The 24,468-nt window shown below is 39.8% G+C and overlaps 1 protein-coding gene across 1 annotated transcript; it reads right to left on the reverse strand.

Moving 5' to 3' along the window:
* Positions 1-13,280: 13,280 nt before the first annotated feature.
* On the reverse strand, positions 13,281-18,691 carry LOC144539799 (uncharacterized). Its single transcript, XM_078285759.1, has 5 exons — positions 18,402-18,691; positions 17,102-17,428; positions 15,974-16,132; positions 14,048-14,082; positions 13,281-13,935 (listed from the first exon to the last, which is right to left on the reverse strand). Exons 1-5 carry the CDS (start codon positions 18,469-18,471, stop codon positions 13,747-13,749), a joined length of 780 nt encoding a protein of 259 aa, XP_078141885.1. The 5' UTR covers positions 18,472-18,691; the 3' UTR covers positions 13,281-13,746.
* Positions 18,692-24,468: the final 5,777 nt, after the last annotated feature.

Consider the following 24,468-nt stretch of genomic DNA (forward strand, 5'->3'; position numbering starts at 1 on the left):
ATTCCAGAACAGTTGAACTTTCATTTGAAGAACGATGACTCCTGTTGGCGCTCACACGAAGATAGCTGCCATAAAACTAACATGTTAAAGGCCCAATACAGAATCTGACTGAAGTATTAACCCACTACTGTCTTTGTTTATGTTCATCACCGTTGACGTCGTTTCACTGTCAGAGTTTTAATTAGAGGCAGTCTATGTAAGATTTTCACTTTAATACAGTCAGTAGGTCTAAATATGTGGTGGAGGGATGAACTTCTAATCTACTCATTCCCCATTTGGTTTGTTTTTGTCTGTATTCAGCTCAATGTATTTTTTTATGGGACGTAAAAAAGCTCCTCCCCTTTAGCCGGAGCCCCTCCCACCCCTTATAACCGTCCAGGCGCAACAAAATATAGAGGAGAAGAAGAAGCCAAAGAACCCCAGTCTGCCTCCCAAACTGTGTTTGATAGAGCAAGGTGAAAAAAAGAATCAGTAGAGCGCATACCTCCACCAACACTATGCAACTGTCAGTATATGCCAGTTCCACATGTTGGATTTAAGTTGGAACAAAGTTAATAATTTCTTCCATGCAAACTTGTTTCACATTTTCCTGACTGGCCCTGAAATGGGACCTGAGATCTGCCTCTTCACATTCCTGCCACTTTTAATCATTTTAGTCGATTATCTCAACACAACATGACCAATCAGCTCTCTATCTGTTCAGTTTCCATCAGTGCTGCCCTTCTACCACTGGACCAAGTTTAGAAAAATCGGCAGGGCGGTTCTGTCTAAACAGGAAATGAGCTCTCCAGGGCCTCCATGTTGTTTGATTGGATAATGGAGGGTTTGCCTCTTCTTCTGTCTGCTGATTGGCCACAAAGTTTGATGGTGTTATGTGAATCTGTTCAGCAGTTACATGCCTTTCTGTGAGAAGCCACGCCCCCCTTTGGTCAATCAGTGTGAAAGATTCTTCAGTTCTTCCTCGCCCCATGACTAATCTTTCCACAAAGTTTTGTGCAAATCCATTCATAACTTTTTGAGACATCCTGCTAACAGACAAACATGATGGAGGTAAACATTTACTGCTACTGAAAGAAGGAGGAACCTGAGACAGATTACAATTATTTGTTACCTGGGCTTTTGCTATGAGAAACTAGTCTAGCCCACTAACTACCTAGATCTAATAACTCATTTCCATGACTCAGAACCAGAAGGCCTGAGGCTGAGAAAGGCAAAATTGGTTCATTTTGTGTTTCCATTAGAAATAGAGCTAACCAGGCTAACATTATGTTTGTTGCTATGCTGCCCCCACTCCACTGGCTGGATGCTACTAATGTTATAAGCTGTTTGTCAAGCTAATGTGACACGTATGATGAGCAAGTATTAATTAGTAATTTGTGAAAAGATTTTGGGGGCGTCCTGGTGGATCAGTGTGTAAAAGGTTCATACCATGTAACAACAACGTCCGAGGTTTGAAACCGACCTGGGACGTTTGTCACATGTCACCCCCCTCTCTCTTTTCCTTTCACTATTCATAGTATTCCCATGATGTCACATGCATTTTTGACAACTATGGTTATAATCACCTGTTCATTTATTACAGTCACCTGTTATTTTCCTACCAAGATGGTCATGTGTTGATGGAACAGATACTTAGAATAGACTATCGAATAAAGGCAAAAAAACTAAACAAAATCCATGGCCATCAGTAATTGGTCAATATTGGTCTATTTTGATGTGACACAGCAAATTTAGGTTATTCATCTTTGCTCTTGCAGAGGGGGCTATTTTACTTAACTCTTATATAGTGTACTTTTAAAACTTTAACAGTTTTTTTCCAGTAAGCCAGACCTGTTATGGGGCAGCAGGTCTCATGTTTGCACAGACTGTCCCGTAACCAAAAGGTCACAGGTTCAAGCCCCACAGCAGGCCAGTGTGTCCATCATCAGCCTGTTGACAAGAAGACTGTGGACCACTGTGGATATGAACTTCAGCTTCATATCTAAAATTCATTCACACCTTCACTTCTAATGCTTTATCAACATAATTTCTCTCAACAGCCACTAGAGAGCGACCTTCATCTGTTTAGGAGGAACAGGGAAATGAGTCTCAATACAAAACTGACTGTGGATATTTATTAGTAACCAGGGCCCAGCGTGTCAAAATATTTTCTGGTTGGATTTTAGTAATTGGATTGGATTAAATCAGAAAATTGTGTATTTCAAAACTGATAAGTGAGGTTCTGATCATTCATATTGGGATTTGGATCGGCCAGTCCTACTTTTAGTCAAGGTTTGAATGCTGTTTCTGCATTTTTCAAAACTCAAAAGGCAGAGATTAGGATAGTTTTGATGCCAAAAATCAGAATAATCTTGATTCCACTGAAAGGCAGGATTCAGGATGGAAGGGCTTCATATAGAACCGAGAAATTGTGATGTGAATGTGAGGATGTGGGGAAAATACAGCCTGTACAGCTTGAATATTAATGTAAAATAGTATTTGATGTTAACATTTTATTAAATGAACAAAACCTTTCTAAACAAAGTCTCGTACCAGCTGCCACCGGGATCAACCAGCTGCTCTGGGATCCTTGAATTAATGAATAAAAATGGAAAGAGAATTGGGAAGTTTTGTTTTGAATTGTTTTTGCCATCCAATGAGACTTTGAATTTGCATAAAAGTAACATCCACATTGTCTTTTGCACTTTTTCACCTGGTCCACTCACTTTCTTGGTCTTTTTGGCCTAACAACATGTTGTAACACTTTTTGTCCAACAGGTGGCAGGATAGATCTATTTAAAGGCTGCAAATCTGGATTCAGAATGATGCTGTCTGATAATGTTTTGAAAAACTGAAAAGATCAGTCTGGTCTCGGATTGCTAAACAGGGGATTTACCTCCTCTCTCTTCTCTCCTGGGTTAATTTCCGAAAATACCCACTAGGTATTTGCATAGGGCAGGAACGAAATCTCTGCTATCTTCAGCGTGTTTCTGTGGTGTACATGGTGGAAACTTCACAAGAAATGGAGCCAAAAAAAAATCTTTGTACAGTCGTGAGGTTTATCATCACATGAACACCTGAAAGCTAAAAAAAAAAAAAAAAATCCCCCTCTCTGCCAAAAACCACCTTGAGTTACATCTGATGACAACAATGACAATAATAGAGACCATCTATAATGCAATTCTTTGTATATTTTCATACATATTTTTCATTAATTTCTTCTCTGTCTCAGTGTGTTCTGCTGCTGTCACTTTGCACACATAATGCTGTAACTCATATTTCTTCATACCTTTCATTGATATATTTCCACTCAATACGTTCGTAACACGTTGGAATTGTCAGTTGCATTATGTTTAATAAGATAAGATAAGATAAGATAAGATAAGATAAGATAAGATAAGATAGCACTTTAATGAATGAAACTAATATCCTCCATTTGCACTACTCTTGTTTAAATTGCTCTATCCTATTTCTATTCTGCTACAGTAAGAACCCAATTTCCTCACAGGAACCTAATAAAGTTTCATCTGATCTAATCTTACTCAAAGTAACACAGAGACTTTGACTTTCTCCGGGCTTGCAAGAACAAAAAAGTTAGAAAACTCTACGAACCAGTAATCCCTTAAAATAACCTTACATTGTCATTAATTCACCCATCAATTCATGCAAAATCCGCTTAAAATTAATTAAGGGAGTTCTTAATGGAGGAGACCCCATCAAAACCACCTTAAACACCCCTTAATGTTTGACTGCTTACTTTTACTCTAAAATTCAGGGAGACAGGAACTTTCCATTAATAACTCATTAATAACCTGTAAACCTGCACAAAAGGCATGAAAAGTCCCTTAATTACTGGTGTCTCCATGAATAAATCCCTTAAAAACCCATGATACTAACCTTACTTTTTTTTAATTTTTTTTTTTTTTTAAAGCTATGTAATTTTTAATGGATTCTTAATGTTTATGTAATGGAGAAATGAAGGACATTTCAGGGATAAAACCCTCAGGTACCTGAGGAGAAACATCTCTTCAGGATGGATGGAGGATTCCCATCAGCACTGTGATCCTCTGCCACTAGAGGACAGTCTTCTTCTACTGTTTCGGTGAGAATGGGGAAGCGTGATCTCATTCTTGAGCACAGAGAACTAATATACAGTATTATGATCTGAGGGTAAAATTATCCACATGGCAAAGTAAGTAAGGCAATAAGTACAATTTCTACTGCCCTACAGCACAAAATGACCATAATATATCTGCAGGGGTTGATTTGGTTATTCAATACCAATGACTCAATGATTACTTCACCAGGTGCTGAGATTTCTTTCATTTATTTATTTTTTATTTAGCCTTTATTTTACCAGGAAGTCCCACTGAGATTCAAAATCTCTTTTCCAAGGGAGAGCTGACCATGAAATGGCAGCAGGTGTTACACAAACATACAATACAGTAGAAAATACAAAAATAGTAAAATATGTACAATAAAAAAAGATCACAATTTATATCAGAAACAGGAACACACATCTTGCGTAAGACTGTGAATAATTTGAGCTGATTTAGGGGAATGAAATGGTCAAGCCTGAGCTCTGACTGGAGATTGCTCCAGGACCGGGATGCAAAATAATTTCTGGCTTTCAAAACTCACTTTCTGGTCTGTTCTCCATTTTAGAACAAAAACCACTGGACTTTCAAGACCCGGCCCCGGCTGGACAACGGCTCCGGCAGGGAGGAAGTGACATCATGCTCTTTTTAAACTGAGGAACGGTTTCTTGATTTTTTTTAAAAAGTGACAGAACACAGACCATATTGAGAAGTTGTTCGCTGAAGCGGAAGTTAGTTTGATGCTAAAATTAGAAGAAATATCGATAGAAACAGCTTCTTCAGCAGCATTGTTTCAACAACATGAAGTGAAACTGCTCCATGTTTGGTTTTGGGTATTTTTTTTAGATTTCTGCTTTATTGGACAGTCAGAGTAGAGAGAGACAGGACAGACCGGGCAGAGGGATGACACACAGCAATACAGGCCAGATTCAAACCAGCTGTGAGTAGAACTGAGCCTTAATGACACACACAAGCACAGCCAGTTTTAACTTCTGTCCAGTCAGAGAGTATCCTGCCCAATCACAGGCCCGTCCGGCCAGGAGCGCGTCCTGCCAATCTGCAGCTGGACGGTTTTGTTTAGGACTCTCCTAGTCACCTCATCCCACTGGCATCTTCATCTAGTCAGCGATGGAGGAGGATGGAGGAGGATAATAATAATAATAATAATAAACTTTATTTATATAGCACCTTTCAAAACACGGTTACAAAGTGCTTTACAATAAAAACAGAACACATTAGAAGCACAGAGAGATTAGAATGAACTAAAAGCCATAAAAATAGACACATAAACACAAAGGGAGTAAAAACACAACACAAAATTAAAAAATTCAAATAATAGACATGAAATTAAAAACAAATAAAAATCAAGTAAAATAAGGAGGCAGCTCAGGTAAAATCAGGAAATGCTTTCCGATAAAAGTACGTTTTAAGAAAAGACTTGAAAGAAGACGCTGACTCAGCCTTATTTCCTCTGGCAGGACGTCCCAGAGCCTCGGGGCCCTGATGGTAAAGGCTCTGCCCCCTTTAGTTTTCAGCCTGGACGCTGGAAGGGACAGAAGACCTCGGCCCGAGGATCTCAAACTACGCAAAGGTTCATAAGGGATTAAAAGGTCTAAAATATAATCTGGAGCCGGGTCATGAAGAGCCTTAAAGGTAATCAATAAGATCTTAAAATCAATCCTGGGAGCCAATGTAAAGAGGCTAAGACAGGTGTGATGTGATCGTGCCTCTTAGTTCTGGTTAGGAGCCTGGCAGCGGAGTTCTGTACAGTCTGTAGTCGTTTAAAGTTTTTTGATTAAGACAGGAGAATAAAAGCATGTACAACAGTTTCTGCATCTCTAAAATTTAAAATAGATCTTATTTTTGCAATATTTCTGAGGTGATAAAAACATGATTGGACAAGCTTTGTGATGTGTTGCTCAAAGCATAAATTGCTATCAAACAGGACACCAAGATTTCTTGCAACAGGCTTGATATGTTGTGACAGGTAACCAGTCGATGGCAGTATTTGTTTTGTGATATGCTGGGACCCAATAACAAGGATTTCTGTTTTATTAGAAAATTTATCAACATCCAGTTTTTTATATCACTCAGGCAGTCCTGTAGTGAACTCAGCATACTGAGGTCAGTGGGCTTAACAGGGAGGTACAACTGTGTGTCACATCACCCAAAGGGAGCATATATAGGGAGAACAAAATTGGTCCTAGAATTGACCCTTGAGGCACACCATACTTGATATGGGAAAAAGATGATGAGAAGTTGTTAACAGAGACACAAAACGTCCTATTAGACAAATAAGAAGATAACCAGTCTAATGCAGTACCAGATACGCCCACCCAGTGTCTCAGTCTATCTAAAAGAATGCCATGATCAATAGTGTCGAAAGCTGCACTTAAGTCAAGCAGCACAAGAATTGAACACATGCCTGCGTCAGCGTTCAATAAAAGGTCGTTAGTGACTTTTAGAAGGGCGGTCTCAGTGCTGTGATACCGACGGAAACCAGATCGAAACTTTTCAAAGATACTATTATTTTCCACAGCAGCGAGAAGCTGCTTTGAAACAATTTTTTCAAGAATCTTAGAAATAAAAGGCAGCTTAGAAATTGGGGCGATAATTATCTAGGAGAGTAGGATCAAGCCCAGGTTTTTTCAGGACCGGTTGGACACGAGCAGTTTTAAAATAATCTGGGACACGGCCGGTAGACAGCGAGCTGTTCAAAATAGAAAGCAAGTGGGGCCGAATACATTCCATTATTTCAAATAAGAACTTAGTTGGAATTATGTCAAGAGGGCTGGAGGATACTCTCATATGAGACATGATTTCTACAAGTTCAGGCAGAGTAATAGGGGAAAAATAGCACAAAGTATCGGATAGGATGGAGGGATGGAGGAGGATGGAGGGATGGAGGGATGGAGGAGGATGGAGGGATGGAAGAGGATGGAGGGATGGAGGAGGATGGAGGGATGGAGGAGAATGGAGGGATAGAGGAGGTTGGAGGGATGGAGGAGGATGGAGGGATGGAGGAGGATGGAGGAGGATGGAGGGATGGAAGAGGTTGGAGGGATGGAGGAGGATGGAGGGATGGAGGAGGATGGAGGAGGATGGAGGTTCAGCGAGACCTGGAGATGCTGCTGCAACACACATTACTGACGCAGTATTACTACACATCAGGCACTTACAGCTTCTTTTTCACTACTAACTTGACGCCGGCATTGCGTGATCTTAGAATTATGAGGTTCTATCTGCCTTCAGGATAGTTCTGAGATATTGAGCTTCAAAGTTGTCAGCATCCATTGAGTTAAATGGAGATGGGTCCTTTGGTTTTAGAAATTACAGACTCAAAAATCATTATTTTAAAAAAATAACACCACATAGATGTAAATAAGCACTCATACAATAGGTTTATGTGACTAACGCAGTTGACAAAAAAGTCAGATAGAACCTTATAATTCCAAGGTCACAATTCTATTTTGGACTAAAAAATGAACATAACTTAACATAATAAACATAATATAAAACAGACTAAAAACAGTGATTTTCCAGGAAAAACAAATTGTGATTATTTCAGTTTCCATTAGGAAAGTTGGAGCAATATCAGATATTCCTACCCTAGCAATTTTTACACTGATTAGCTGTTTAAAACACATTTAAATGGTTATAGAAGTTAAGGCTAAAATGAGGCTACATGGGTTTAAAAGTGAAAGTTTAGTAATGTCTACAGCGTGGACGATGTCTTCTGGGGTATATGACAAAAATAAAGCATTATCTTCTACATATTGACTTCTCTGGTACATATTTTTGATATTTACACCTGTTTATGTATTGTTTATATATGTAATTATTTTATTTAGCCTTTATTTTACCAGGAAGTCCCATTAAGATTCAAAATCTCTTTTCCAAGGGAGACCTGGCCAAGAAATGGCAGCAGGGGTTACATAATGAAACATACAAAAACAGTGCAGAAACAGAAAAATACTAAAACATGTACAATAAAAAATTTTTTAGATCAGAAACAGGAGCACACATCTTGCATAAGACTGTGGATAATTTGTTTGAACTGATAACAGTAAATAATGTATTTACTGCTTGGTCTAAAACTGGGCTGTACATAGACAAAAAGGATCCAGGGCTTTAGGAGAGCTGAAGCAGAGCCGCTCTGCTGGTTCTGCTCATCCACAGAGATCGACAGAGATCACAGATTACTTAATGCCTCTTTAAGCTGAAATAGCAGTTTTCTCAGAAATGATCACTCCAGCTGAGTTTGGGTGCCTAAGTCGTCACAGTCCCTGGTTTCTAGACAGACAGACGGTTTCTAGACAGACAGACAGGAACCTGCAGGGGACGACAGGAAGGTATCATGGTGTTTGAGCCGTTCGTCTCCGGCAGACTGACCTCCGTCTGAACCGGGCAGAGAGAGGAACACAACCGGGACGGGGAAGTGAAAGGAGGGAGAAGAGCTGCCATCAGGATTCACTTTGGTAACTTGTTGAATCCCTGGACCGGCTGAGGTGAAAAGGCGATGAATAGCCTGCCAGTTCAAGACCTGGTATCTGATGACTGTATGAAACGAGTTTACAGGAAGAACACTGACTCTGATACACGTCATTCTCTATTTGTATGGCATTGCCATTTTATATTACAGTAACCACCTGCCTCGTAAACTTCCCTGAACTGGGTCAGGGTTCACTCTCATGCATCCAGTCCACCAAGCAGCATTTTTTAAATACAATTTCAACAATTAAAGGGGCATCAATTGCAACATCCACAGGTCTCTGGTGGCCTGAAAATTAACACAAACAATAAAGCCACATTTTCACAATAGAATGATTAACTGTACGTTCATGTCCTGGTGGGAGGCGCCGACAGCCGGGACTTGCAAGTCGGCTGCTAAACAGCATTGCCTAACCCTAACCCAAACCTGGTAGACAAACAACAAACAAACGTCCTGCAGCTCAACAAACTAATTTGATGATCAAACAAATGTTTTGTTAGTCTGGCTAACAACAAGGGGCATGTGCATGTGTTTTCTTACCGTTGACTGACACAAAACTTGATTTTCTTGCCTTGTTTGAAAGGGTTAAAGGTCACGCCTGTGCCATCTCTCAGAAACGTCTCAGTTTCCGCCTTAATCATCCGACTTTGAGGGACGTTCATGTGAAACTTCCAAGTACGAAAGTCGTTTATCTGATATATCCGATAACACATGAACACAAGAACACAAAATAAGCTAGCAAAGTCGACCAAACATCCTTCAGAAATGTCTAGCGAAGAGGTAAATACTGGAATATTAATACTTTGTCATTTGCTTTTTTGGCTTTAGAACGAGGCTTTTCAGCCTTCATAGCTGAAATGTTTCGTGACAGAAAGTGAGTTTTGAATGCCAGAAATCTCATTAGCTGGCCAAGTAGTCATTGAGTCATAGGGCATAGCCATATATTGATCATCAACCCTATCAAACCCCTGCAGATATATTACAGTCATGTTGTGCTGTGAGACAGTTGTTGCTTCCTGCATGTTTATTGAACTTGACCAGTACAATATGAAGATGAATCAGTCATACCTTCACAGCTCAGGTGTCCTCTCTGAGCTCATTCTGCAGCTTCAGCAGTATTAGGGACAGTTGGGGGGGGAAATTGGCTTTGTATAAATTGCATGAATTTCCCTTCGCTGACTTCTGAAACCTTTCCACCTTCAGGCCGTTCAGCTCGGCTCGCTGCTTTTCTGCTGATGTCAAGTGGAAAACAGGATCTGTGTCAACCTCACACCTACAGGCCGACCACAACACTGCCATGTGGTTATTAAGGTTAGGCATGAAAGCCATCGCTTTACAGAACACTACATTTTCCACTAGATATATACGTGGGGAAAGGTGGCTTGTTTCAAATGTTAGTGTTTAGTTTAGTTTTAATAATATGCAGTTAATGGTGTTAATGGGGTTATAGTCCTGTTAATGTAACAAATGCGCCATTAATGTAACGTAATAAAAGTTATCTGCCATTAACGGAATAGCTTGCATTCTGTTAACATAAAATATCACATTATGGAAAGGGCTGAAATCTGTTTCAAAAACATAAAAACTGAGCTGATAATATAATAATAATAGACAAAATTCAACTGTCACTAATTCACTAATTTGGTTTACTATGGTGCTACATCTGAAAAAGGGATGGAAATGTATGGAGCTCTTTGGTGATCATAGAGAATGGATTACATCTAAAAAAAAAAAGAAAGAAAATCAGCGTTTATGTAATAAAACTGATAATGTACATGGAAAAAAGTTATTTATAACATTTATTACATTAACAGGAAATTTATGACAACAGGATTTTTACACTATATTTTTGCAAATTATTACATTAATGGTTTACTAGATAAACAGGAAGTTACAACATTACAGCTATAGATAAGTGTGCTTGTGTTTGTGAATCTACCTGCTCAAACAGCCTGTTCAGAGGTGGGTGTTATGCAGTGCAAAGTGCAGACACGTTAAGCGCGTGTGACTGTTTGCAAAGGCGCTAACACGTAAAGGGAGCGGTGGCAAAACTGCACACTATCCAAATACGATGAAGTCCGTTGTGTTACAAAGAAGTGAGAGGGAGGCGCAGCGCAGCAAAATGTCGGTTGGGAGCGATTATCTCCAGTGCATGGCAGTACCACGCTCTGTATTTTTATCAGCTGAGATACCTACGCTCCTAAAAATACAGAGCTGAGGCATCAAATAAAATCCAGTGAGTTTCATTCTACTCAGTGAAACGGGCACCAAACACCAAAACCATACACTGTTACTTACACTTTCTGTCCACCAAGCTAAAAATAGATCAGATCTGGGTCAAATAGGATTCAGAGTTGCTGTTTTGTAGTTTGTTTTAGTCTACTTATGTGCCAGATGTATTGTACAATCTATTTCATTTAATTTTTCATGTAAATAAATGAAAAATTGTGGAATGACAATGTTTAGACAATCATAGAAAAGTGAGTGAAAGTCAATTCAGTTTACATTTCTGTGATCAGTGAAAGGAAACTGTCCTGCAAGAATAGAAGGAATGCTCTTTATTTGGACAGATAGGAACATTAGTTGGACTAATAAAAAAATAAAGCATAATGTGTTGACATTCACCCCTAAGTACATGTGTGTTTCACATGCAAAAATGATACAGTTCAGTTTTCTTCAGGCAAGAAACAAACCTTTTTATCCAGTAGCCACAGAGGCTGGTGGATTTCAAAGTTTACTGGTCACTTTTACTGTTTAACAAGCCAAATGAGGTTTTTAGACAAGAAACAAACCTCCAGTCAGTTTGGTTTGGTGCCATCATGGCTGGTGCAGCAGACTGTCTAACAAACCACAGTCTGCTGGCTGGTGGCTCCTTTCCTTCCTGACTGACACCCAACATCCGGGATGGAAAATTAAGAAATGAAGAAGTGAAGAAGTGAAGAAATGAAGAAGCGAAGAAGTGAAGAAATGAAGAAGCGAAGAAGTGAAGAAATGAAGAAGCGAAGAAGTGAAGAAATGAAGAAGTGAAGCTTCTCGCCCGCCGCTGGTGAGCAGATGTGCCGGTGAGGTGTGAACTACATGAATTGTGGCACAGAAAAAAATCATCAATACGGTGTCCGGTCACACTGTCATCTGTTACTAGTTAAAACGTCGATGAGACGTCGGACTATTGAGCATCTGCCAAAACAGACCTCTGTTTCTGAGCCGTGTCATGGAAACCTGCTGTGGGACAGTAGTGACAGAGCCGTTGTGTGTAAAACTGGCCTGTGAATACGCTGATGAATTGATAATGCATCACACACTTCAGCAGTTTCATTTATTTGCTATCAGCGAACAAAATGGCACCACATTCTAAAAGCCCATTCACATCTAGAACGGTAACTATAAATAAACTATAAAGACACATTGTTGCTCGGTCATTCACACTACAGTATATATAGGATATATAGGATATCTGTGATCGGTTCCTCAGCAGATGAAGCATCGTTGCAAACGCTCCGCACCCTTCTTTCTTACAACTTGAATTTGATTGGTTGAAAATGTTTCATCGTTGTCTCTGCATCCAAAAAACCACTCTGAGATCAAACCAAAAATATAGTTATAGTTATCGTTTTGAATGTTCTTATAGTTGCAGTTGTAGTGGGAACACAGACGTTCTATTTACTTAGAACAATTTAAATCTATTTATAGTTATAGCTATCTTTATAGTTATTGTTCTGGATGTGAATGGGCCTTAAGTTCAACAATGGGACTTAGTTTAGTTTAGTTTATTTGCACACTGATAAAACATAGAGGCAAAGTGATAACAAAAACAGTGATAAAAATGCAACGATTAAAAAAAACAACACAAACAAAAGTTGTAAACGATCAATTTGTGCAGGTGAGATAAGAGAGAAACGCAAGGGGCTTATAAAGAAATCTCACCTCCCTGCTAACAAAGCAGAGAAAACAAAACAAACAAAACAAAACAAAGAAATCATGGGTGTCAATCTGGCAAGGTGTGGCACTCGAGTCCAATGTACATTTTTTTAAAAGATTTTATTCTTTTGATGGAGAGCAAACATGAAGCAAAAAATCTCAGAAATCTATTTGGAGGCCATATCTGAAAAAAAAAAAAACCCTCTATGTTGATTGTTTGGTGACCCACTGGCAAACGATGTTAGCTGCAGGGAGTTTGCTGCAGCTTAGGGTGTAAAGGTCCCACATCGTGTAAAGCAGGACTCCCCTCGCCTCTGTGATGATAAAGGAGTTGGATGTGTATCTAAACATGGTGAAAGTATCAAAACTAAATCCACACAATCCATATTAGAAAAGCGAGCCTCTAAACGAGCCGTTTGGACTTCTGTAACTTTGTGGCGGCACAAAGGTTCGCTCATTATCATTTCTGTAAGAAATAATAGACTAACAAAGTGTTTTTTTCAAAGCGGTTGAGCGGTCGTCATCGTTTATTACCGGAGAGTTTTCCCTACCTGTAGCCGCCGGGCCGCGGCGTCTCACGTTTCACTCTCGAAACGGTTAGCCAATCGGAACAGAGGGGTCGTTAATATTAACGAGCCTTAAAGACACGGCGACAGAAACGGCCTGTTCTTGGTAAGGCTCAGAGAGATGCTGGAAAATGAACGTGGAGAAATGGATTGAGAGTATTTTTGGTTCATGACACCACACACACAGCTTTGAATGGACCTCAAGACACAAAATAAAACACTGGGAAGTGTAAAATATGGGACCTTTAATGACTGGATTTCCCTGAAACAAATAAAGAGCACACACACACACACACACACACACACACACACACACACACACAAACACAAAAATCAAGCCAAGCGACCAAGCGAGACCAAACTAAATCAAAAGGTTGGTTTGCCAGTTTGCTGGCTGTGGTTTACCACAGCAGTTCTCAGCCTTTTCTTTTTCTCGACCACCCAAAACAAACCAGCGCCTGCCTGTGAGCCCCCGCTGCACAGGGAAACATGAAGAACACTGAACTGTGACTTCAAATCATGATTTAAATTTTACCTTTACAGGCCATTTTACTGATTAATTATTGTAAGAATCCTACAGGCTATGCATATACATGATTTCATAAGAAAGGGGTATTTATCACATGAATTTGTTTACTAGAAATCTATTTGTTAGACTCTGTAATTCATCTTGAAACCCCGTAGGAATTCGGAGCTAGAGGTGGAGTCCCACTGGTTTACATTCAGCTGAACACCTCACTTGGCTGTGTGTTGGATAGCTGATGGCGGCGTACTCTGTGTCTCTCGGCTGGATCTCCACTCCTGCCTGGCCTCTTTTGGGAAAATCCAGCACGCTGTAGACCAGAGGAGCTGCAGGCACACGACTGGACGCCTCCGCTGTTCCCTGCAGATAGGATGGAGGTGAAGCTGGAGGGTTGCTACAGATGTTTTGATATTCACTTTACACACACATTTACATCTTTAAAAGTAGGGAAAAGGTGATAGTTTAGCCTCACCTGCACTGTGGGGTTAGGGTCTTGTTGTTGCTGCTCTGTACAGAAGGTAAAAAAAGGCAAAGTTTTGAGTCAATCTCAGGCAAATAATCATCTTTCCTTACAAGTCATGTAAACATGCAGGAAGCAGCAGGACATTTATTTATTTATTTGAAGGTTTGTTGTGGATTTTAAGGAGAATACCGTGTCAATTAGAGTTAAAGCCCGTTTACTTGTGTCTACATCTAGTTTACATTTCCCCCAACCATTTTGCAATGTATGTATGTAGGTATGTAGTTCGATTTTTTAACATTTTAACTCTTTTGTCGTCGTGTTTAAAATCCAAACTCAATGGTGTCAAACCTAAAGCTTGAAGTGAGTTGCAGTCCCGGCTAACAAAGACTAGGCCTAAATAAAAAGCCATGGATGTGACAATAAAGTGTTTTTGAGGATTATTCCCTGGAGGAGTCTTCCATTTCTTGCTGTGGGTGTCAGCTGATCGACGCTGCGATCAAAACACTATGAAAACTTGAGCAATAAATTAACAATAAAACAGAAAGCTTGACCAAACCAAACAAAGGCTTCATGTTTAGAGAAGGGTAATTTCCCACTGGGCATTTTTACGTTGATTAGCCATTTAAAACACATCTAAATGGTTATAGACGTGTAAATTCAGCTAAAAGTGAAATTTAGCAACGTTAGACTGCGTCTTCTGGGGTAAACGACAAAAATAAAGCTTTATCTTGAACATATGGACTTCTCTGGTGCATATTTTTTATATTTACAGCTGTTTATGCGTTGTTTAAATATGTAATAATGTATTTACTGCTTGGTCTCAAACTGGGCTATATATAGCCAAAAAGATCCAGGGCTTTAGGAGAGCTAAAGCAGACATGCGACGTTGAAATGACTTCTAGTGCTCAGTGGGTTCGCTCCAAGTTGTTTTTCATACTGGACAAGAATGAATGGCAGCAAATAGAAAACAAGAGCTGATATCTGCAACTATGCTGACTGGACCATTAGCATTAACTTAATTTATTATTATCCTTTAAGATCTAGCAGTGCTGAAAAGCTAGTGGAGGTGTAAAAAGGTTTGTGTCTATGAATTGTCACTTTGCTGAGTTGTGATGTCTCCTCTGTAACAGTGAGCCTCAGCCTTCATAGGGAAAGCCCTCTGTGGACCGAGTGTGGACCAAGTTAGCACAAAATGATACAGGAGTGCACAGTCAGCAAAACCCTGCATTTGTGTACGAATACGGGAAATCAGCAGCTGTGGTTTCTGAGGTGACGGGGGCTGTCAGAATATTTCAAAGAGGCTATGTTCGGATTCAAAGTAGGTCGAGGGGGTTTACTGTGAAGTGAAAGAGCATCTGTGTAAATGAACAAATAAAGCTATAGCTCTTTTTTTTCCACCCATCCCTCAGTGATAGTAGGCACATGATGTGCATTTTCACCTAGTGAAAGGAGGACTTCTTATCAAAGACTGTGAATCATCACAAGTATCAAAAAGGATGTGAAACTGCAACCTGGCTTGCATTTTGAGCATCTAACCACACCACTACACATTTTTTCCACAGAATAACAATTATTCTCTCATCTTGACTTTGTTAGCTTGACACAGTAGAAAGACTGAAATACATTAAAATGAACTCAAAATGACACCTTTTGATGTGTAACATTAGATTGGATCCGGGTTTAAATGAGTCACCATTGTTTTGGGGTAAAGTTAGGTTTAACATTGGGATTAGAAATGCTATTTACATGATATTTTACATTTTAGGCATTTAGCTGACACTTCCAGAGTCACTTACAAATGAGTGCAGCAGTAGAATCAGCTTCAATTTCTAGATCAACAACATTACATACAACCAATAGTCAGGAAGTCAAAGGTCAGACTCTCATGTGATAGAAACATGCTAGGTAAAGAAATAAAAGCTGACGAGAGTTTACCTTTGGTTCTCTTGAAGCTCCAGATGAGCCAAGACAGCAAGGCAACCATCAGAACTGCAGCTGAAAGCCCAAGAACCGAGAAGAAGAGGGAAGAGAAATCCGTTGGACTGAGTATTTCTTCGGCAGTGGTGTCTGTGCTGTTGGCTGCCGTTGGAGGAACTGTAGGAGTTAAAAGGAAACGATGAAAAAATACACTCCTCTCTCTGCAAAATAAATATTCATTTTCTCAGTTTCTACAATATGGTGTCATGGCAATTATAGTTCATCAGGACCTAAAATTACATCCCAAGAAACTGTGGGAGTTATACAATAATAGATTTGGAAATTATTACACTTAAATTGTCATTTTGGATACCGGGTCGACAGCAGAATTAATTATTTTCTGAGTACACTTTGTGTAGTTGAACATTAATACAATCAGAGACTATTATAATTACATAATTACATAATTGAAAACTGAGTAGACAATAAATTAAGAGATGCACACACACATTCACTCTTTTAGCAGAGTTTCTCATCAGTTTCAGGTAAAAAGTATTTTGACCAACAGGCTCCCAAAACTTTTGTGTGTTCCTTTAATATTGATCTGGAACAGCATGATTTCTTTGCCATGAATCACAGACTTTTTGGCACTTTTTGAATTTGCATGGCGATTCATAGGGGTCTGGCAGTTATTTCGGTCAGATTCTGTCCAACAAACCTGATTGGACGGTCGATGTAGGCGGGACAAACCTACGAGCTTTATGACGAGCGTTACAGAGCGACAACAACTGCCAAAATGGCAGCCGGCAAAGGAATTGGATGATAGCAATCTAGATTTAGCGATTTCGAGTCAGTCCTTAAAAGACTTTGCAGTTTAAAAGCTCGGAAGTGAACGCAGCCATGATTGTTGTTCATTCTGAGGCGTTTCCAGATAACGTCAATCTGCTTTGCTGCTGTGATCGGTCAAAGATAACTGACAACTAACACCGGCCAATCGGTTGGGGCGAGAAATTACATAGATAGGCTTGCGTTCAGAATGCTATGAATCACCAAGTAAATTCAAAAAGTGCTAAAGACTGAGATTCAGGGCAGCTGGACACCGAGCAAATGATTTGCCGGACGGTGTGAAGCAGAGGCTAAACTTACCTGTGCTGTTTGTGCTCGGCACCCGGACGATTAAGGATATCTCATTACTGGCGGTCGGGATTCCTCTCCTATTGAAAAAAGTAGCCAAGTAATTTCCACTGTCCCCTAGTGTCAGATTTCCAATGCAGTAAAATGCGGATACAGTTGTTTTGTGGAAGGCACAAACATGGCTTCCTGAGCAATTTCTGTGCGATGGACATTCATGGATCTTGACGGTATTTTTGTAAAGTCCAACAGAAATGATGGATGTGTTGGGCATGTTCTCAACTTTGAACTGAAGGAAGATTCTGTCGCCGAGGAATCCGGTGACTTCTGTTCGGCTAGGGCCTGGAGACAGTAGAGTATAGAGAGATGAAACAAAAGATAGATATGTTTTATATGGGGATGCAAATATTACAGTTTATTGGCCATAGAAGGTATTCCACTGTCCCATTGCACTGTGTGCTGTTTAGGTATTATATCCTGTACTCTTCTGATTCTGAATATAAGCAGAACATCAATTTACCATGCCATCATGACTGTTACTTAAGGATATCTTACATATTTATAAGGCAGCACTCTAAATAACCATGTGTCCCTATTGAGCTTTAATAGGTGTTACACAATCTTAACTGTTAACAAAGTACACATGTTAAAAAAAAAAGTGTTTCCCTTGGCGGTGTGTCTTCGCCTCGATTTCACACCAGGGAAGAAAATAACAAATAAATAGTTTCCATTTCCATCCACAAAAATGGAAACATAGTTTCACAAAAATGGAAAAATTGTTTCTATTTTTGTGGATTGTTTTCCCAGCACTGGCTTTTCAAATGGTACAAAAAATGTTTTAAACATTTAATGGGATTACAAAGAATGAAAGTAGCCATGTATTTGCCTCATAATGTACGGAGATCACGCTTGTTTGTGATTGTATTATCTCAAACCACGAGCGTCCATTGATTCTACAAGGAAGTTGTCAGGCTAAACAATTAGTCTAAACAACAACACACACCAAAGACAAAATGACGACACACCGCCAGAGAAACACAATTTTCAGGGGATAAAATTTTACATGACCACTGTGAAACATCTCAAAACCATTCAGATATAAAAGATACTTGACGAATCTCCAGGGGGAAATCGGGGCGACATCAGCGGCATGAAATAGAAGTGTTGTAAAAACAGAGATAGTAAGAATCCTAAAAAAGTATAAAGAAGCAATAAAACATGAAACTCTGGCAGGTGGAAACCCTCAAAATCATTCATATATGTACTGTATGTATCAACCCTGTAAAATATCAACCACCAAAGATAGACAGCTTACCACTGAACACCATGCGAGCTGTGACGATCAAAACTAACCCAAGAGGCTTTGAGGCGGTGTAGTGAACCATGGTAGACGAGAACCGGGGCTTGCAGGCCTGGAGGGACGGCAGGTCCGCGTCTCTGACCTGACTGATTTCTGTCTGCTGCCTCGGTTTGTTGAATCCTTTGGTTTGATTTCTCTTTATCAAACAACAGTTTTATCTGTCTGACAGAAGGAAACTGTAGGCAGGAACTTGCGTGAAAACCCGCTTCATCTACCTACAGAGTGATAAGCACCTCCTGTTAGCGAAGGCTTCAAAGAGGCTCATGGACATGTGGTGCAGTCTGTGATGAACTCAGCTCAAAACGGTTTCACTCGAGTGGTGTGTGTGCTCGTTTCATGATCTGAGAGGAAAAAGGAACAACAAGCCAGGCGTTTTTTACACTGCACAATCTACAAGCTCACCATGGTGTCAAGATTTACAGTGGAGTTACAGTGGAATATAAGTTAATAGTAAACCTTTGTAATTGTTAGGTCTACCTTCCCAATATTGAGTTGAACCCCCTTTTTCTTAAAGGATAAGCTTGGTGATTCTGGACCTGTATATAATTCGTCTCTGACATACCTGTAGTTCTTGGACCCACAGACAATATTGTCTCCAGAGTCAGCTGTCGGTAGAAACAGCGAGCTGTTTCTAGCAGTGAGTCCAAATTGTTTGTCAAAATATCTCCAAAAAAAGTCGTTTGTGGCTCCACAGGGAGATGAGAGGAAACACGACTCAGTTCCTCCATTATGCAACTTTCACGAATCAGGAAATCACAGAACTATTTTTCTGTGGGGTGAAAGGCGGTTCCTGGCGGAGTGATCTAGTTCTGGACGGTCAGGTCAGATTGTAAACAGTAGAGTTCGGTAGAAACACGTCGGTCGCTCTCCGTATATTTTGACGAACAGTTTGGACTCATTGTTGCAGCAAGAGGCAGCAGAGCTCGCTGTTTCAACTGACAGCTGACTCTGGAGACAATATTGTCTGTGGGTCCAAGAACTACAGGGATGAAGAGATATATCGGTCAAAAATCACCAAACTTATCCTTTAATCCATGTCTCAGTTGTATCGGCTTAAAATTCATTCTTTAACCTGCCTCCTCTCATTGATCTCCATCTTCCCGTGTGACTGAAGTGTATCTAAAGGACACTTGTAGTCTTTTGATGTCAATAAATCATTACCACAATCATTTTGAGATATTATTATAATTGCTGTAAACAAATGAGACCATTGCCCAGAAGATTATCAGCCTCTATCAGCCTCTACTCTGCATCCTCCATAGTTTCTCCACCTGGTGGATCTGGAGGGAAATCTGCTGGATCGCTTTACGGCACAAAACAGGAAGAGGTTCTGTTCTTCCAGAGCAAACGGAGCTAAAGCTGAAAGAGTTTCTGGCAGCAGATGGTGGAAGGAGGGAAAGGAAGATGGAGAAATCACTTCCAACATGTTGATCCTCTTCAGGGAGGGGGGGGGGGGGGGGCAGGAAGCAACGGGGCTTATGGGAAATGTAGTCTTAATGTGGAGAAACACTAGAACTTACAATACTACTGGTGTGGGATAGAGGAACCCAATCTTCTCCAACATTTGTTTACGGTAATTATTAATTAATCATACCAAGGGGTCATTATTCATTTTTTACATTAGTTTATTACACAGCTTTGTTGAATACTCAGTTCTGACTGGCTGATGAATGGATTCTGAGGGTTTAAATCGAGTTTAAGAGCGATTTAAACCCTCAGAATGCGACAGTTGAGCAGGTTGGGATTCAATGTCTAAAGAATTTTCATTAGTTTGGTTTTCAGTGGAGAGTTTTAGTGTCCCATAATGGTCTAAATGATGTTTCAGAGGCTTTTCCACCTGCACAAGAAAGAAATTCTGTGGAAAAACAATAAATAGGCTACTTGTCATTTTTTGGCATGAAAATGTTCAAATTTAAAGATATTGGATATCGGCATAAAACATCAGCTATTGGCAACCTCAGTCTAAAAATATCAATATTGGTATCAGCCTTCAAAAACCCATATTGGTATAACCCTAACACACACACACACACACACACACACTTTAACCAGACGAGAGGAAGTTGGGGGCTTTGAAGAGAGAGTCTGATGACTTTGATTCCCTTAAGTCGTCAGCTTATGCACGGGGGGGTGGGGGGTGTTTGGATTTGGTTGGTTTCAGTGGTTTGCTGGAGGTGGTCGTCTGTTTTCAGTTCAGACAGCAGCTCCTACTCTGAACCATCCCACATGTCACCACTTCAAACTCAAAGAGACGCTGTGCCAGTGCAGAGGAAGACCCTGATCTGACTACAGCTGTGTTGGTGCGCAGATTACTCAGCTGGATATACAGTAGAGGGCTTTCAGGTGACATAACACACCATCTGGCGGCCATATTGGAGGTCCTCAGCTTTCGGGCAACAGTGGCCGTGAACAGCTGATTGCATTTCTAAAAGTACGACTTGTCCGTCTCAACAGAGTTCAACAGACATGGATAATTTCTGTGCTGTTTGTGTTGTGCTGCCACTGATATATCTAACCAGCTGTACTGTTGTAAAGGCATCTGATTTATGTACTAGCTAACATATGTTGTAGAAGCTAGCGGTAGAAACAGCTAGCTAACAAAACCAAAAACCAGCCGTTTGTTCAGGAGCGGACTCTTCTCAAGCTACAACTCAGAAAAGCAGCTGCTAAGTAATGCAGGTAAGAGCAGGTGACGAATGTAACGGAGATGAAGGAGGACGACAAAGACGCATTTTACGTAACACCACCGAGGCACGATTCCAAAACAGAAGAAGACAAGGAAGGAGAGCAGACAAACATCCCAGAAGTTTACTTGAATTTAGTTGAGTTTACTTGAATGAATTTGAAGCCCTAAGATTCACTGCAAGAACAACGCATCACGTCTGAGCGATGCTGTAGTCTGTACTGGAGATGCAGTTGAGAACATGAACAGATGTGTGTCTTCATTATGATTTGAAGCACGCAGCCCATCTGAACCTGTCAGGAAGTGTTTCTGTTCACTTTCATCTCTCCAAGACAATGTGGGAAGAACTTCCTCCATAATATCCTAAGAGCCCAACGTGACACATATGTCACACACACTTCACTTGCTTAGCAAAATGCTAACATGGCACCCACTCATGATTTTTCTTCATAACCTTCAACAACAGTCCTAACAGTCCATGTTTAGCAGAATCTAGTGGTCATATTACGCATCATTCATCCACACAAAATGGCGGGATGTTGAATTGACCGCCACACAGATTCTGCTGCTCACAAAGTGCATATATTTAAATCAAACTAGTTATGTTCATGAGATGTGTTAGAAGTAATGTAGTCAGTTTTCAATGATTTTTCTAAAATATTGGCTTTGTACCAGTCGATTGAAATTTCATGTGACACATGCCTTTAAAGCCATAATTTTTTGCCATTTTTAATTTTCTCCAAAAAATTTGTTTTGATAACTCCTCCTAGACCGTTGAGGCAATCATCTCCAAATTTGGTGTGCATAATCTCTGGACGGCCATGATTAAAAGTTATCAAAAGATTTTTGATATTCCATACCGTTTTGATATAATTGGCTTCCAAAGTGTTGTCAAATGTTGTGGGCGGGGTCTATTTTACAAAAATCACCATAATTCATGAATGCATTGTGCTATTTTCACCACATTTAGTACACTTATGCAGGTATCTACTCTGAAGTATGATGCAAAATTCGCTGTCATTTCGCCCATAGGGGGTGCTACAGCAACATTTCAAATTTTAAATGCCCATAACTCATCACAGAAACAAAACGTTTTTTCCTGTATTCCTTGGGTGAAGCCGCATCGTTTTTATAGGCCCCACCCAGTACGGCCATATTAGATTTGCCACCATTTTGAATTTTCTCAAAAATCTATTTTTGCGAACTCCTCCTAGACTGTTGAGGCAATCATCCCAAAATTTTTGCTACTCCATATCGTTTGGCCACTATAGGCCAATCACGTTTATGGAGTGGCACATATTTGACAACATGAGCCATAACTCAGGAACGCAAAGTCCAACACTCATGAAATTCAACACACATCATCAGGTATTGACCCCTGGTTAGGCAACACAATTTTGAGTGTTTTGGCCCATAGGTGGTTCTATAGAAACATTATAGCTTTAAATAGCCATACACATTCATTGTATTTATATTTCAGTCATTGTATACAGTACAAACTCCATTCAAATTTCAAAATGCTCAGTATGGCATACTGATACACTATCCCTAAGCTCATAATGATGAATACATTAGTCAATGGAGCTCCCTAAATGTTTCTCTCCTAAATGTATCAGGGTCATAGAGACCACAGAGAGCGGTCCACATCACGCATTCACCTCAGAGGTCATCAGGTGCTCGTACCCCGCCAATTGCCGCTTGCGGCTATATTTAAGCATTGTTACCTTACTCTTGTTGGGTTTTTAGTCAAAAATCCAGCATTGTAACACATATTTCATAATGAGTGTTTTTATGTCTTTAAGGCCCAATGTGACACATAAGTCACGCTTGTGTATCTTTAGGTTGGGGGTCAAAATAAAAAAATAAAAATAAAAATGTGTTATTTAGGCTCCTTTTGGTCAGTTATGTACTCCACTTAATTTTCCTGCAAGGAAAAGTGTGTGTGGGTTCTTAGGGGTTAAGGTCACAAGTTCGACTTGCTATTCTTGGATTTGATATGTAGCTATAGGCTCACTGGAGCCAAATGTCATTAAGTTCATACCCCTTGTTAACAACTGATTTTAGGGAAAATCCCCTTGATAAATTTGACCAAATCGCCCTTTGTATAAATGAGTTATCTACATCTCAACCTCTGAATCTGTTGGTGCGTACTGAGCAGTTTTAGACACAATGGAGCGATGGCCGTCTTGGCTAAAATGAGGAATGAAGTGAAAGTTAAGTAAACATCTATGTATTAGCTGCGTTTGCTAGGGTAAACGACAAAAACAAAACATTATCTTGTACATGTGGACTTATCTGGTGGATATTTTTTATATTTACAACTGTTTATGCATTGTTTAAATATGTAATAATGCATATACTACTGGGTGTAAAACTGGGCTATACTACTAAAGCATAATGAAACGTTGCTTGTGTACATGGGTCTGGTTTGTGTCGGTGAGTGAAGTCAGTGGGCGGTTAGAGAGACGCTGCTATCAACACGTGTGATTCTACAGAACTGTACGCATGTGAAAGAACAGGTGGCTGAAACCTACACTGGAAAAATAAAAGGTTAAAAACAAGATATTTATCAACATATTCAAATTCAGTTTTGATCAGTTTCCTCTGTACAGTTTATCATCCTAGTTTATGATTCAGTGTGTTCCCCCAGCCAAATTAACTGATTAGGTTTCACGGTGAACTCGCACGCACAACATTCTGTGTATTTGTGCATATTTGTGTCGTTGCCCTCGAGCCGCCGTATTAGGGTGGAAGGACTAAGATAATTAAGGCATATTTTGTTTCTGTAGCCACTGGTCTGCTGAACTCCATCTGAACTATATGGACTATGACTATATGGAGATTCCCTCAACACTGGCCTAATCTATTGTCTACAAACCAGTAATCCCTTAAAATAACCTTACATTACATTAATTCACCTCTTGGTTCATGCAAAAAAATCCCCTTAAAATGAGTTAAGGGAGTTATTAATGGAGGAGACCCCATCAAAACCACCTTAAACACCCCTTAATGTTTGACTCCTTACTTTCTAATTTAATGTAAAATTCAGGGAGAGAGGAACTTTCTATTAATAACTCATTAATAACCCTGTAAACCATGCCTAAAACGCATAAAAAAAAAAAATCCCTTAATTTCTAGTGTCTCCACAAACCAACCCATGAATAAATCCCTTATAAACCCATGATACTAACCTTACTTTTTTAAAGCTATGTTATTTTTAATGGATAATTAATGTTTATGTTAATGAGAAATTAAGGACATTTTGATAAAATTAAGGGGTTTGGTTTCGTAGTGTTTCTCTTTATTGTACAGTGGCACCTGTGAGGAGGCTTGTGACAA

This window comes from Centroberyx gerrardi, chromosome 9, assembly GCF_048128805.1.
Source record: "Centroberyx gerrardi isolate f3 chromosome 9, fCenGer3.hap1.cur.20231027, whole genome shotgun sequence".
NCBI classification, from domain to species: Eukaryota; Metazoa; Chordata; class Actinopteri; order Beryciformes; family Berycidae; genus Centroberyx; species Centroberyx gerrardi.